The following is a 16,998-nucleotide window of genomic DNA, read 5'->3' on the forward strand; positions in this document are numbered from 1 at the left end:
GGTGGTGATGTAATCTGAAGAAGTGTCCCGACCCAAAACATTGCCTATCCATGTTCTCCAGAGATGCTGCCTGACCTGCTGGGTTATTCCAGTACTTTGTGTTTTTTGCTCAATATTCCAGCTTCTGCAGTTCCTTGTGTCTGCTTGTGAAATCGCCATTTTAAGAGCAACAGCCTAACCACAGTCTTCAAGTGAACTGATTGCCCGCAGCAGAGCCAAGTGCCCGAGGGATGATGACGAGCATTTGGAAAAGCCACCCATTGCAATCTTGAGCGAAACACACAGTGCTGGAGGAACTCAGCGGGTCAGGCAGCATCTGTGGAGGGAATGGACGTTTCAGGGCAGGACCCTCCTTCAGACTGCTTCCCCATCTTCTCCAAGACCCCTGTATCACACTTCTGCAGTGGGTTCCAGTGTTTTCCCACCAGTCTACAATTCTCTGATTCTCTCAACTTTCTTTATTAAATACCTCTAAAATGTTGTGAGAATTTCTGCCTCCACCACTCTTCAGGTGGGGGATGGGGGACAGGACGGGCTGGTATTACTTGAAATTTGAGATATAATTTATTATCATTTGCTGACATGCATGTAATTCCCGCTGTAGATGCCAAGACCGAGGTGGAGGTAGGGGCAGGGGCAGGAGTCCATGCTCACCGCTTTCTTTGCACAGCACGAACAGGAACTCTGCTGCAGTGTGCTTTACTCCAGTGTCGATGTGGGTCATCAGGCGCACCAGCTTATTCCGAAGAGTGGTGCCAACCTCAGGGCGATTTGTCACGTCTTTCAGAGGAGGCAGGACCTGGCAGAGCAAGATTGACAATGGCTGATAAAATACACTCACTCTTGCTTCTCATGAGACAAGACAAATGACATTTAGCAATGCAGTGCGGAAACAAGCCTTTTCGGCCCACCTGGTCTGCGCCGACCAGCGATCCCTGTACACTAGCACTATCCTATACACTAGAGACAATTTGCCATTTTTAACGAAGCCAATTAATCTATAAACCTGTACATCTTTGGAATGTGGGAGGAAACCGAAGCTCCCGGAGAAAACCCACGCAGTCATGGGGAGAACGTACAAACTCCGTACAGACAGCACCTGTAGTCAGGTTCGTACCCGGGTCTCTGGCGCTGTGAAGTAGCAACTTTACTGCTGCCCCGCCGTGCAATGATCTTAACTCACTGCAAAATATTTCAGTGCCTAATGGATACGTCAAGCTGGTGAAATTAAACCAAATATTGAAAATGTACAAATAGGATTTCATTTACGTCATTACTATAATAATCCCAAATTACTGATAATTAATTTATTGCATTTCTAATTATTGTATTTTTTAAAATTGTGTTAGTGTATCAATGGGCTTGCAGCAAATAGGATTTCATGGTTTTGTTCCGGATACATGTGACAAGTAAACACTCTTGACTCGATGTGCAAAGTTCTTTCCCTACAAATAGTACAGTTCCTGATTAAGTATTGAGAACCACAGGCATTAATGAACTAGCAAACGACAGCATTGTCTCTCTTCCTCTCTGGGTTGTAACGTTGTGCCCTGGTGACAGTACTGTCTGTTGTTATCTGACTGGCCATTAGGAGACGCTGAGTGGCTGGGTTGTGGATCCCTGTACCGTGCCAAATTTAGTTACTACATAAGCAGTGGGCTCAAGGTGTCTGAAACATGCCAGGTTACAAATGCGGTAATGTGTAATCAAAGTCACCTCAGTCTAGGCTAGAGAGAGCGACTACAGAGAGGCAGTGGCCAGTCCCCAAACATGTGACAAAAGGGAGAGGAAGGGAGAATCTAATTCATCCAAAGAGTTAACATGATGGATATAACATGGAAGGAAGCTATTGTTTTTGAGTCTGTATCAGTTTAATCATGGGAATTCCATGGGAACTCCCCGACCTTTCCCCAAAACCATGCAAATGCTTTCCTCTCAGATTTTTTCCTGTTCCCTTTTAAAGATTACAATTGAATCTACCTCCATTACCATCCCTGGCTGTGCATTACAAACCAAAGCTCTCATTGTCAGTACAGACCAACAAAAGAATGAAATCCTTACTTGCTGCAGCTTAACAGACCCAGCAATACAATAAGTGATTAAATAAGTATACAATTATCAATAATACAATAAGGCTGAATAATTTAAGAACAGAAAGAGATTTTATAGTTCTTCCCGCCCCCCCCCCCCCCCCCCCCCCACCATCACTCATTGACTCACGAAGAAGGGTCCCGACTCAAAACATTGCCTACCCATACCCTCCACAGATGCTGCCTGACCTGCTGAGTTCTTCCAACACTTTGTGTTTTACTCAATAATCCAGCATCTGCAGTTTCTTGTGTCTCCATTTTAAAGTACACATTGAACATTTATAACTTTACTGAAATCCTACTAAGATTTGGCGATAAGGTGATATAACATGAGAATTAGAAAAAAAGAAACAAGAGGGCAGTAGATTGAGCGATTGTTCTATTTTTAAGCCAAATTAACACCTTACAGTTTTACATAGCATTGGCAAGAAATTGATTGTATTTTACCAGTGGCTTGGAGTTAGTTTTACAAAAGATTATTTAAATCCTGCAGAAACAGAAATATTTCTCAACGCTCTTTGCAAGAATCAAAACATACTTTCTAATATATATGAAAACTAAACTCAATATTTAAGTTCCTTAGATGGACACAAAAAGCTGGAGTAACTCAGCGGGACAGGCAGCATCTCTGGAGCGAAGGAATGGGTGACATTTCTGGTCGAGAAGAAGGGTCTCAACCCGAAATGTCACCCATTCCTTCTCTTCAGTGTTGCTGCCTGTCCTGCTCAGTTACTCCAGCTTTTTGTGTCTATCTTCGGTTTAAACCAGCATCTGCAGTTCCTTCTTACACATTTAAGGTCCTTACCCTGGAACGGATATATTTTCTCATGTCTTTATGGATCCTGGAACATTCTGTCAAAACGCTTAAAACTGGAGTCAATCCTTCTTTCAAATTGGTCCCCTATCAAATGTGAGGGTACAAATATACAATTAACATTTTTGCAATCAAAGGATTCGATAAGAACAAAACATAAAACAACAATGTCCATAAGACATTGGAACAGATACATGGATAGGAAAGGGATATGGGCCAAACGCAGGCTAATGGGACTAGCTTGGATGGGGCAACTGTAGTAGCATGGACGCGTTGGGCTGAAGGGTCTGTTTCTGCGCTGTGTGGCTGTGTGACTCCATGAAACCTGTTACATTGGGTCTTTTACGCAAACAATGATCAGAACCTGTTCAGATCGTTTTTCATTATAGTGACGACCAATTCTGTTCCTAATCTGTTTCTGCCCCTGCACAACCCCAGCAAACCACCATGTCACATCCCACCTCAAGTATTTTTCAGGATGTGCATTCAGTTTGTAACTCACCGTATTTCAAGAAGATGACTGCTCTCCAAAGCTCCCCAGTCTGACACTTCCCGCTGGTTGCCAGAGCCTCAAGATGCTCTGGGATCCAGACTGTCACACGCTGGTTGCTTGCTGAGTTATTACCATGACTCTTTGATTTGGGTTTCCCATGAAGGACTGCTTACTTTTTTCAGTTTTATCTTTCTGCTGCTATAAGCACAACCTTCCTCCAGCCCCACTGTCAACCTGCTGATCTCTGTGTCCGATATTGGACATTGCATTTCTGAACAATTTTCCCTCTTTAAGCAAACTACATACAGAACTTTTCATTTTTCTCATCCTCTTTGGAAGAGTGGAAGCAAAAAGCAGTGAAAGATTTTTTTTCTTCCCCACCCTCCTCCACCCCATCCCTGCCTGGAATCTCTTCGAATAAATTGAAAGTGGTGATCGAATCCTTCACTTTAGCACCAGTAGTGGACTCGCTTCTAGTTCCTGATGAAGGATCATTGTGCCATAACATTAAATGTTTCACTCTGCACCGATGTTGTCACATTTACTCTGCCTTTACTTTGAGCTAAATTGATTCAGCACTTTATATTGGTTAAAAGAAGAGGAGAATGTTACAGAACGCTACCCCTCCAACAAACAGGAACTAGGGCAACATTTAAGAAACATTTAGATAGGTACATGGATAGTATGGGTTTAGAGGGATGAAGGCCAAATGCAGGCAAGTGGGTCTCGTGTAGATGGGGCATGTTGGTTGGTGTGGGCGTTGGGCCGAAGGACTTGTTTCCATGACTATATGACTCTCAACTGCAGTCCATTGTGAAAGTTGTTCCAAGGTCCATTTCACTTAAAGAAAAGTGGTCAAATGTGCAAGCACAAAACTTCTGCACAAATTTGAACTGCCACAAGGGGTTTGGATTTTAACCTTAAGCTAATGAAAGTGTTTTTTTTAGTGAAGCATCAACAACCGGCATTACATATTTGTCATCAACATCCCATTAATTGTAGGACATGGTTGTAAGGTGTATCACGACCCATACAATTGAAAACTCAGCCAGCATTCACTATATCAACAAAAGTAACCATGGACAGTTACAGAATACCATTAACAGCAAACTTGTAGTACCAAGTCCCAGCTTATGCCAAAGATGGACAGTCTCAGATATAATTCTTTATGACCATGTTGTAAAAGAAAGTCAAGCAGAGGTATTTAAAACTCCAATATCAGGTATAGTCTTTACGTGAAGCAGGCAACGTCATCATTGGAAAATATTCAGACATTTATCATTTCCTTATAAATTAATTATTTCCATATTACCCTTTTGTGAACATGTCACAATGCAAGTACTTCTTCGTGCCTCAGGCACAGCATTACCACTGGGTGTATGGCTGATGTATGCCAAGTCTGTATTGGCTTTGTATATTCTCCAATCTAAATGCGATTGCAGGTATTCATAAAGGGTGGGAATCCCTTGCAGATTTGCCACAATATACATGATTAAAACAAAAAAGCATAGACGGATGAAAGATTGAACATTCAATTCCTACCAAACTCTAGCAAAATGATTGCTGCAATTAGCAATGCCCATTAAGAAAAAAACATTTATGAATTCCAAATGCAGCCAGTGACCCATGAAGTATAACAGCCTGTCTGAAACCAACCTGAGAATTGCTCTGCTCTGTAACCACACTCGTGACTGAATGGAGCTGGATATTAAAACATAAAACTGACCAGGTCCCTACCCTGTCTATTCTCTTTTCCATAAACGCCAGCAAAACCTCCACCACGTCCATCTTCTTCCCATTGTAATCGATTGTGCCACATTCGATGCTGGGGCTGAAGAGAAGATCCAGGTTTGACACGGGAATGTTATTCAAAAGATTGATTGTGTGGCTGAAAGAAAATTAAAAGTTTGAACACTCCCCTGGCTTAACATCATCAAAAGGCACACACAGCAAAGGAAAACAAACCAAGCTCTTCTCACAACTCCAGCCCTCAGCCTTCCACTGGAAAACAATGAGACAATTGATCTACAATTCAGTACTCTCTCAATTTAATTACTTAACTACCATTTGCATGTATTCTAAGGCGGGCAGAAATATTCTCCGTGAGCGGTTGCAACTCACGCAGCCCACCACTGAATTTGGTCAGCAGCTGAAGCATAAATGGCATTATGAAAACAGCTCTTTCTTAACCACACAAGGATAGTTTGCAGCCACAGACCCGTAATTCACCAATTTCATACCGTTACTGTTCACAGGTTTCAATGTGAATCGCCAGGGTCTCTGAGAGATGCAGTTAGACAGGACTTTCTGGCACGCTGAACACTGAGACTTTTGGAAACAAAGGCCAGGTTGGCATGCAGAGGCAGAGAAACCCTTGGCCAAAATCGCACCTTCATAACATTGCACAGTTCAGTCAGCTGAACTGGCTACAGCTTATCACGCAGCTACAGAACCACAAGCAGCTCTTCTTTCTTTTAACGTTAAATGGCTGATAAGAATTTAGAAGGTTAACGTTTTTGGAAGATGTGCAGAGATTACTGAACAATTCCTACTGATCCCCGTGGGGCCTGACACTGACCATTAGTTTAGTGTGAAAATGGTCAATTGCCCCCAGTGTGTAGGTTGGTGGTTAAACCTGGGGGACTGATAGCAGCTGAACTGGTGGCCAGCATGGATCTGCTGGGCTGAAGAGCCCGTTTTGTGCCATTTCACTCTAAACCTCACAATCACACTTCATATAGCTGCAAGGCCACTCCTAACTGCCAACAAATATCACAACTCTGAGTACTTTCAACTCTTTCACAATCTCCACAGGACAATAAATGCATAAGCAACGATATCCATCTCACTGGCCCATCCCACTACAGGCCTCTCCTCTGAGAAACTTTGAACCAGCTTCTGCTGTGGACCTGCTTATGCGCTGTTGAATATTATCACCGGGCAATGTGCATTCATACAATTGTGCTCCTCTCCACTCTGCACATATCACAGAGTCATAGAACTGGCCCTTCGGCCCACCTTGACAATGCCGACCAAGTTGGCACGCTGGGCGAGTCCCATTTGCATTGGCCCTCAGCCTTGTAAACCCTTCTTATCCATGCATCTTTCCACGTGTGTGAGATCTCCAGACAGTCCATGGCTTTCCCCTTCCTGTCACTAGCCATCACCATCAGTGAGTTTTTACTGATAACGGTGAAGGATCCTTATAACTGCTGGATGAATGTCTGGGTGTATTCTGTACTTGTGAATAGTATAATCAGCCTCTTTCCTCCACAGTCATTCCCCCTTCACCTGCTCACCCATTCAGTGCTCTCCCCACATTCCAACAGCTCACTCTGTCTGTCTCCGTCAATTTGCTTCCATGCTCACTTTGCCCTTCCCATTAACATATCCTTCTTCCGCTGACACCAACTGCCCTGCTCCTTCTGATCCACCGTTCCTGTGCTGTACTGTTCTATGTATATCTTGCTGGATCCTTGAACAGCCTTCTTCACTGTCTGCAACTCCACCAATGTTGGTGTCATCTGCAAATCTACTAACTAACCCATCTACATTTTCATCCAAGTCATTTATATCCACCACAAACTACAGAAGTCCCAGCAGCAGTAGAGTTGGTGCCTTGTAGCACCAGAGACCCTGGTTCAATCCTGACTACGGGTACCGTCGGAACAGAGTTTGTATGTTTTCCCTGTGACCGCTTGAGTTATCTCCGGAGGGTCCAGTTTCCTCCCACATCCCAAAGGCGTACAGGTATGTAGGTTAATTGGCTTTGGTAAAAAAAACGTAAATTGTCCCTAGTTTGTAGGATAGTGTTAGTGTACAGGGTGATCGTTGGTTGGCGTGGAATTGGAGGGCTGAAGTGCCTGTTTCCGAGCTGCAACTCTAAAGTCTAAATCTCACTGATCCCTGTAGAACACCACTAGTCACAGACCACCAGCCTGAACAACACCTTTCCACTGCTAGCCTCTTCAATGGGTGACTCTAGTTAAGTTGCTACCACATTAGAATACAGGAGTTTATATTGCCAAATAAACCCTGGGCAAAACCAGGGATAAATTACAAGGGAGGAAAATGAATAAATATCGATTAGTAGTAATTTTGAGTTCTGATTTAGCAGGCTGGACGATAGAAGCTGATAAATGAAGAAACTGACAGACCTGCAGAGGTCTCTCTGATCACTGAGTAATTTGCTTGCTGCAATTAGAATCATTCCTGACACAGGAAAGCCCTAACGCAGGTAAACAAAATTAGCACAGGGAGATATCCCGGGCAGTCCGGGTGAGGTGGGCAGAGAGGCGTTATGGTCAGCATGAGTGAGCTGGGCCGAGGGGCTGGGCAGAGGGGACCCATTTCTGTGCTGCACAACTTGACAATTCTGTGACTGATTTTTAGTTATAATTCCCATTAACTATGACACAATGCAGTCAAACTTGCTTTGCTGCTCTTACCTAATGCTACCTCCAGGAACTTGTGTGGAAGGAATCAGTTTTGCTAAGTGTCTTCCGATTTTCTGATCTTTTAAACTCATGAGTTTGGTTAGGCCTGGATTTCCGCTTGCTGTTCTCGCTGCCTATGTTTCTCTTAAGCCGAGGTCCCCTTTCATGCAGCAAATGCAAACGAGATTCTACAACACCTTGAAGCATCATTTTATGGATCACTGTGTTTCAGTTATTCTTTTCAGAGAAAGATCCCTGACTTTCTGATCTCTGTCACTCTGCTGACAGTTTTATGTGCAGAAGAGGGTTGGAAATTCCTTAGCTTCCACCAAGTCTGCCACCATACACAGGTCCACACAAAGCCATTAGCATTCCTCCCCTAGGAGGTGGCAATGCACACTGGCGTTGAGCATATATGAGCCCTTATTGCACCCTAGACAGCCCATTAATCATCCTTGGATGACACTCACCCCCTCAGCTCTCAACCCCCTCCTGACTAGTACACTGAATAAAGATCTCGACACTCCCTGCCACTTCCCACAGCCCATCCACAATGAGTGCACGTTGACACAAATCACTAGCTGCTCACATTCAGCCTACTAACAACTTGCAGCTTTGAAAGCATTATAAGAGAGGGAGCTACCTACGTATAGCCATCCCCAGATTTCTGCAGATTAAACCAATGATAAACTGGGAATGATTTAACAGAGACTCCAAGGTGCTGTTGTTTTTAGAAATGACACAGGTTTTGTATTGGTTATTCTCAGCATGTGTTATGTAGATGAGGAGGTGCTCGACATATAATTCTTCAAACAAAAATTAAATCATTAGAGAGCCAGAGCTGAAAAATTAATGTGAAAATAAATTCACCTTAAATTCCTAATCAACGTAACCCAATTAGCAATCATATTCCTGTCAGAATGTGTTGTAATATACTGTTCAAATCACTTGATATGATGCACATTTTGTTATCTGATTAACATAATTCAGTCTGCAGAATTTACAAAGTGGTTTAACTTTATTCAATTCTGCAGCCAATCCAAGATATTAAATGCAAGGTTAAAGGATAAATGCACACGGTGCAGAATATCAGATTGATTGAGAAGATTAATAAAAAGTCAAACTGTGTCAGGAAATGATTATATGATACATTGTGACTCTCGGCATTGTACAGCTCCTGACACAGAAAGGATTAAAGTTAGAGCCTGCATGATTATCCCTGGCTGTAACAATGAGGGGATAGAGTCAGTCTTTTTTCCCAGGGTGGAAATGTTGAATACTAAAGAGCATAGCTTTAAGGTGAGAGGGAGAAAGTTGAAAGGAGATATGCAAGCCCAGTTTTTCTTTACACAGAGAGTGGTGGGTGCCTGGAACACCCTTTCAGAGGTGGTGGTGAATACAGTTATGATTGCAATGTGAAGAGCCATTTAGACAAGCACACAGATGGATACAGACCATAGAGAGTGGTGGGTACAAGGAACAAACCTGCTAGAGGAAGCAATAGAGACAGGTGCAAATATATTTAAAAGACACATGAACAGATAGATGGATAGAAAGGTTTGGAGGGATATGGATCAGGCACAGGCAAGTGGAACTAGCTCGGTTCTGCAACTTAGTTGGCATGGCCAAATTGGGCCTGTTTCTGTGCAGTACGGCTATATGACACAGCTAGTTGCGAGTGGGATAGGTAAGCTCAGAAGTAGACAAGAGATTCTGTGGCTGCAAATGGGATACCAGCACAGTGTTGCCATCTTGGTGCCAGGGTCCAGGATGTTTCTGAGCAGCTGCAGAACATTTTCAAGCAATGCAGAGTTACTGAGAAAGGCAGAATGTGGCATTGAGGTTGGAATCAGATCTGCAATAATTTTATTGAGAAGTAAATCTAACGCGCTTGGTTGAGTGGCACCTCCTGTTCCTAATTTGTATGTTTGTATAAAGCTTGACTCTCATGTTACAGAGCAGATCTAAATTGCAAAGAAGAAATGATAGAATTAGTTACCTTGTAGAAAGTATAAAATTGCACTTGATGTTGTGAGAAGGATTACTTTGGAGGACCTTTTAAGTAGAGGACTTGAGAGAAGTTGGGCATTGGTTGCTTCAGAGCAATTGTTGCCCTGTACTTGTGCTCTGTGACAAACTACCAGAATTTTAGGAACACTTGCATTTTGCAGGTGAACTGCGACAGCTTCATACAAGTGCTAGATAGTGCTCTTGCAAGTAATGCCACATCAATCTGAAGAAGGGTTTCAGCCCGAAACGTTGCCTATTTCCGTCACTCCATAGATGCTGCCTCACCCGCTGAGTTTCTCCAGCATTTTTGTCTACCATGCCACATCAATTGTTTGGTGAGGCTGTGAATAGCTTTGCAATCGTTATTTAACAAAGTAGATAATGAAGGGGCAGTGCAAAAATGTGCACAGGATTTAGTCGAAGGATGGAGGGATTGTACTACGAGGAAAAGTTGTTATATTGGGCTCCTGCTCTGGAATTTAAAAGAAAGATAGCTAATCTTATTGAAATATCTACAATTCGGAAGAGGTTTTTTTACAGGGTAGTAGCTGACAGAATGTGGCATGGGAATCTAGAACTAGGGGTCACAACTGCAGGATAAAGGGTCATGCACTAAAGACTGAGATGAAAAGAATTGTTTCTCCTTGAGTATTCTGAATGTTTGGAATTTTCCCAGCGGCCTATGGATATTGTATCATTAAGTATATTCAGGGCAGAGAGAGAAAGATGTTGATGTACTTAGGAAGGAAGGCTGATGGTTACTAGTCATTAGTTTTTTTCTTATTAACAGTAACTTACCAGGGCAATTCACAGCAGACCATAAAGTTTCACAAAAGTGGGTTATAATTTCTAGCCTAGATAAGTGATAGGAGCAGGATTAGGCCATTCGGCCCATCAAGATAACCAGATTTATACTTTGCTTTGAGTTTGAGCTTACACACTCAACACAATCAGCCCATCATCGATCCCTTTGCACACCGATTGTTTGCACGTGCACAATTGGTGTTTGTGCTGTTGCTTTACACTAATGTTGATGTCACAATCCTGTCCTTTTAAGAAAGCATTTCCAGTCTATTTATGTGGTGCTGGAAGTCACTGATGGTTCACAAGTCTCTCTGTAGCAAATGGCTGTGCATACTTGGTAAAATCGCCTCTCCCCTTCACCCTGCTAATCCCCCTACCATGCACACTCAAAACACAGCGGTCACGTTCTGATTACAACGGTAGGATCCTGTCCAAGACTAGTAGATTTTCCAGGAATGCAGAGCTGCCTGCCACAAATCCAGCACAACCCAGAGGCTTTAACCAACTTTGATCAAACGTCTTCACAGATTATTATTGTTAATGAAACATCAGCGGTAATGAATTACAAAACTGCTGCCTTACATTATCGATTCTAAAACCCACATGGAGTAGGTAGTATATTTTACATCTGTTTCATTTAATGAATGATAAACATATCTCACATCAATCAACAGGAAACTCTTCAGAACCTTTATCATGAAAGTAGATAACTGGCCAAAAGTACAACCGGTTTATTGATTGGAAACGTGGAACGTGATACCAATCTCACAGCTGGTACCCGTGAAGTTAAACAAATAATTGAAAAAAACAGTAGGCAATACATGAAGGCAGAATCAGCTCGTCCCTGGAAACAGATCAGGCAACGTAATAACCAATTACTTTACCTAATGATTCTCTCTGCCTGGTAACAGCTGCACTTGCTGAAAATGCAGTCAATTATACACTTGTTTTGAGCTTCCTGACTCTAGTGATCATTATTTCAGACCTATACTTAAAAATATATCAACACCAGTTCCAACAGAGTGTGGGGTGGAGAAAGGAGGGTGGGTGTCAGGAGAAGGATGAAGAACTGGGGGGAGGAGGGGAGGGGAGGCAAAAAGGAAATGGGCGATGGGATGGAAGGGCGAATGCATATATGCTATCAGTGGTACAGGTGCCGCAGTGGTACAGGTGTTGCCTCACAGCTCCAGTCAACCCGGACTTTCGCTGTTGTTGTGTGGACTTTGCATGCTCTCCTTGTCCACTAAGTTTCCCCTTGGATGTTCTGGTTTCCTCCCACATCCCAAAGGCATGGGTTGGCAAGTTAATTTGTGTGTGTAGAATCTGGCATTGATGATAAGGTGGAGAGAATAGAAACATAGAAACATAGAAATTAGGTGCAGGAGTAGGCCATTCGTCCCTTCGAGCCTGCACCGCCATTCAATATGATCATGGCTGATCATCCAACTCAGTATCCCGTACCTGCCTTCTCTCCATACCCTCTGATCCCCTTAGCCACAAGGGCACATCTAACTCCCTCTTAAATATAGCCAATGAACTGGCTTCGACTACCCTCTGTGGCAGAGAGTTCCAGAGATTCACCACTCTCTGTGTGAAAAAAGTTCTTCTCATCTCGGTTTTAAAGGATTTCCCCCTTATCCTTAAGCTGTGACCCCTTATCCTGGACTTCCCCAACATCGGGAGCAATCTTCCTGCATCTAGCCTGTCCAACCCCTTAAGAATTTTATAAGTTTCTATAAGATCCCCTCTCAATCTCCTAAATTCTAGAGAGTATAAACCAAGTCTATCCAGTCTTTCTTCATAAGACAGTCCTGACATCCCAGGAATCAGTCTGGTGAACCTTCTCTGCACTCCCTCTAGGGCAATAATGTCCTTCCTCAGATTTGGAGACCAAAACTGTACGCAATACTCCAGGTGTGGTCTCACCAAGACCCTGTACAACTGCAGTAGAACCTCCCTGCTCCTATACTCAAATCCTTTTGCTATGAAAGTTAACATACCATTCACTTTCTTCACTGCCTGCTGCACCTGCATGCCTACTTTCAATGACTGGTGTACCATGACACCCAGGTCTCGCTGGATTGATGCAGATGGTTGTTTCTTGGTCAGTGTAGACGCAGTGGGCTGTTTTATAGCTGTAGACGATTCTATGACTAGACTTACAACCTTTAGAGAGGGAATATTTTGCCTCACCTCTGTCTTAAATGAATGACCCTTTATTTTGAAATAATAGTTGCTAGAATCTCCGCGAGAAGACGTCTCTTCTCCATGACTGGTCTTAAAGACAGTGTACTCACCTGTGAAATTCTTCTGTTTTATTTTCAGACTGTGTGTTTAGCAGCAGACTGTGGCAGAGAATGGCAGTGAGGTATCTGTACCGGTGGACAAGATCCTACCAGAGGGAAAACATATGTTAATAAAATATTATCAGCGCACAATAAGAAGTTCTGATCTGGGACTGATATTAACACCAGGACCTCTTACGCCCTTCCACATCATTGCTGGGAACTTCAAACAGACTAGCTTGAAGAAGTATCTGCCATACTAGCCTTGACACATCTTCTTCAACACTAGAGGACCCAACACACTCAGCCACCGCTATACCATCATCAGGAACACCTAGCGCCCCAACCCTCGCCTGCACTTTAGAAGCCTGACCACCTGGCTGTGGTTCTTCCTGCTTCCCACAGGTAGAATGGAGTGGAGAGGGCAGCACCAGTGAAGAGGGCTAAGAAGAGCTGGTCAGGGGTGGCGGAAAGGGGTGAAGGGAATGCTTCAACTTGATGGGACTGGACCATGTCCTAGGATTCATCAGCGGACCTGAATATGCCGCAGTCATAAAGAAACGCGTGGGCACATGTGTACCTACAGAAACGTTCCGAGTCTTCCCCAACCTGAAGCCCTGGCATGAGATTTATAAACTGTTGAAGGTCAGATCGGTGGTGTTTAGGACAGTACCAGAGGTAGTACAGAAGAATTTCACATCAATGTTGCCAGGGATGAAGAATTTTGGTTATGAGGAGTTGTCTAAGTAAATATTACCATCTGGTTTGGGAATTGCTCTGCCCACGACAAGAAGGCTCTGCAGAGAGTAGTGCGTTCGGCCGAACGCACTATGGGAACTTCACTCGCCCCCCTGCAGGAACTATACATCAGGAGGTGCAACTCCAGAGCCAATAAAATCATGGGAGACCCCTTCCACCCATGCAACGGACTGTTCCAGCTGCTACGGTCAGGCAAACGCCTCCGTTGCCATGCTATGAGAACGGAGAGGTTGAGAAGGAGTTTCTTCCCAGAGGCCATTCGGACTGTAAACTCCTATCTCACCAGGGACTAACTTTACTGAACGTTTTTCCTTCCAATATTTAATATGTAAAAGAATATGTGTGTGTTCATGATTGTGTTTATAGTTTGTTTGGTTGTTTGGTTGTTTGTTTGTTTGTCTTTTTGCACAAAGTCCGCGAGCATTGCCACTTTTCATTTCACTGCACATCTCGTATGTGTATGTGACGAATAAACTTGACTGGACTTGACTTGACTTGACTTGATACTTCCTTTGGCTTAGGAAAGTTGAGAGTAGATTTAATCTAATTGAATAAAATTATGAGGAGTGTGTGGGGAGTATTCATTTCCCTTAATGCAGAGATCAATAATTAGGGGCCACGTAATGAAGGTAGAAGAAATAGAGGGGAGATGAGGACAACTTTCCACTCAAAGAATATCAGGTATCTCAAACTACTGCCTCAAAGTGGAAGCAGAAACTGTGATTAAATTAACATAGAACAGCACAGCACAGGGACAGGCCCTTTGGCCCACAATGTTTTTGCTGAACTGATCTCTTTTGCCAGCACCTGATCCATATTCCTTTATTCCCTGCATTTCCATGTGCCTATCCAAAAGCCTCTTAAACACCACTATCATATCTACTTCCACCACACCCTGGCAATGCGTTACAGGCCCCCATCATACTGTGTAAAAAAAAACTTGCCACACACATCTCCATTAAACTTTCCCCCCTCTCACCTTATGCCCTCTAGTGTTGGATATTTCCACCCTGGGAAAAAGGTTCTGACTGTCTACCCTATCTATGCTTCCCATAATTTGCCATACTTCGATCAAGTCTCCCCCTCAACCTCCAACGTTGCAGAGAAAAAACCCATGCCTGGATGACACTTGATGGACCCCTCTCACGCATGGCTGCTAGGAACATCTCACTAGCTTCATTCTGGACTGACATGGGGACAATGATCTGAATGGGCGTCCATTCTATGGGGTCACCCAGCGCAGAGATCTGTTCACCACGTCTGCCACAGAGCATGGACTGAAATGCGGCCCATCCCCATATCATGGAGAGGCCACCCAACAATAGCCCACATCTGTCCCTACAGCGGTTGACCAGGGCCGTTCACGTCCCTTGACAATTAGTGAGCAATCAATGAGGCTGTATCTCTAATAGAGAAAAGATAATTCCCCCCTATATCCTCAAGGTCCTTTGCTGTCACAGGTTCAAGCCTGAAGAAGGGTTCCAACCCGAAGCCTCACCTATCCTTTTTCTCCAGAGATGCTGCCTGACCCGCTAAGTTGCTCCAGCACTTTATGTCTATCTTCGGTATAAACCAGCATCATCAGTTCCTTCCTACACATGTGCAATTTCTTTCTTTCTAAATATCAGATGAAGGACAAAATGAAACTAAAGCATAATATCAGGCGGGTTGACAATGCACTGGAACAAATGTCCTCACTCTTTAGAGGCTCAAATAATAAATGAAACTTACTTCATCAATTTGCTTCTGGCTGCAGTCATACGTGACGTTAAAGAGAACCTTTAGTGCCTCAATGGCAAAATCCGTCTGCACATCAGACAAGGGATGACTCCTGAGATTCCCGGCCACCACGTACTTCTCTGACCACTGGATGTCCAGCTTGTTCTCCAGGACGTCAGTTAGCAACTGCAGGCCCTGAAGATCGTCCTTCAGCCGAGTTCTGATGTCCATCCGCAAGGCGGACAACAGGAAAAGGAGACGCAAATCAAAGAACTTAACCTCATGCGCTAGATTCTTGTCTCTGTGCATCTTTAGGCGTTCACAGATTCCAATGGTAACCTTAAAATCCATACTAAGCTGCTGCGCCATCTCACTGTTGAACACAACGTTGCAGAGACATTTTAATGCCTCAACTGTAACGCCAAAGTGGGAGGTCTCCTTCCTCGAGCTTTGTGTGTGCTCCAGTCCGGCCAGCTTTATGAGAAGCAGCATTCCCGGCCTGGTGGTCAGAGGGGCCAAAACCGTCTTGTCCCTGGAGAGAATACGGATAGTTTCCAGACAGGTGATTTGGCAGGATGGCCCCGGCTCCTTCTGCAACTCTTTCAGGACTTCATCACATAATTTCTGTCAATCATAGATGACAGGCAATTAGAAATTGCAAATCTTAAATATTACATTTCAGAACTGATATCTATAAATATCACAAACTGTACCAGCAAGGAGACAAATGACATTTTAACACGGGATTTTAAATCACTTTAAATGGTGTATTAACTCCAGTAAGGGCCACTGGGTAGCCTCTATGTTGTAAATACTATGCAAGAATATATAAACATCAGTGGTAAATTAACTTCTAACAACAATGTCAATTTTAAATAAAGACAAGGAACTGCAGATGCCGATATGACCATTAAAAAAGTGCTGGAGGAACTCAGCGGGTCAGGAAGCATCTGCGGAGGGAATGTTTCAGATCGAAACCCTACCGAGTCTGTCCATTCCCTCCACAGACGCTGCCTGACCTGCTGAAGTTTACTGTAAATTCAAGCATCTGCAGTCTCCTGTGTTTCAGTTCTTATGAAAGGACAATGCCCTGGAATGTTAAATGTTTGTGCAGGAAGGAACAGCAGATGCTGGTTTAAACCGAAGAGACACAAAATGCTGGAGTAACTCAAAGAGACAGGCAGCATCTCTGCAGAGAAGGAATGGGTGATGTTTCGGGTCGAGACCTTTCTTCAGCCTGATGGCAGGGGAGAGGGAGACACATAGATAAGGAAGTGTTAGGTGTGAAAATGGGACAAAAGGAATGGAGATCAAGGATCTCCATTCAAAATGTTTTGCTCTGCACATACACTACCTGTCTAGTTGTTAGTTAGTTAGTTTATAGTCACGTATACCAAGGTACAGTAAAAAGTTTTTGTTGCGTGTTAATCACAGTAGAAAGACAAAACATGATTACAATCATGCCATTTGCAGTATATAGATACATGATAAGGGAATAGCTGGCTATCACAGGTATTTTTTAGTTATTGATTGGCAGGTTGGGGAGAGGACAGAAACAGGGTGATATGGAGGTGAGGGGAAGGGTTGA

General features: G+C 43.6%; 1 protein-coding gene across 1 annotated transcript in view; it reads right to left on the reverse strand.

The window, feature by feature from the left end:
* Window positions 1–16,998, reverse strand: part of ric8b (RIC8 guanine nucleotide exchange factor B) — a 36,324-nt gene that overhangs the window by 8,862 nt on the left and 10,464 nt on the right. The window contains exons 3-7 of the mRNA XM_033037859.1: window positions 15,423–16,034; window positions 12,945–13,039; window positions 5,135–5,285; window positions 2,896–2,991; window positions 655–799 (exon numbers count right to left, since the gene is read on the reverse strand). Of these exons, the coding sequence (XP_032893750.1) occupies window positions 655–799; window positions 2,896–2,991; window positions 5,135–5,285; window positions 12,945–13,039; window positions 15,423–16,034 (1,099 nt within the window). The remainder of the gene's footprint in view (window positions 1–654; window positions 800–2,895; window positions 2,992–5,134; window positions 5,286–12,944; window positions 13,040–15,422; window positions 16,035–16,998) is intronic.

Source organism: Amblyraja radiata, chromosome 19, assembly GCF_010909765.2.
Source record: "Amblyraja radiata isolate CabotCenter1 chromosome 19, sAmbRad1.1.pri, whole genome shotgun sequence".
NCBI lineage: Eukaryota > Metazoa > Chordata > Chondrichthyes > Rajiformes > Rajidae > Amblyraja > Amblyraja radiata.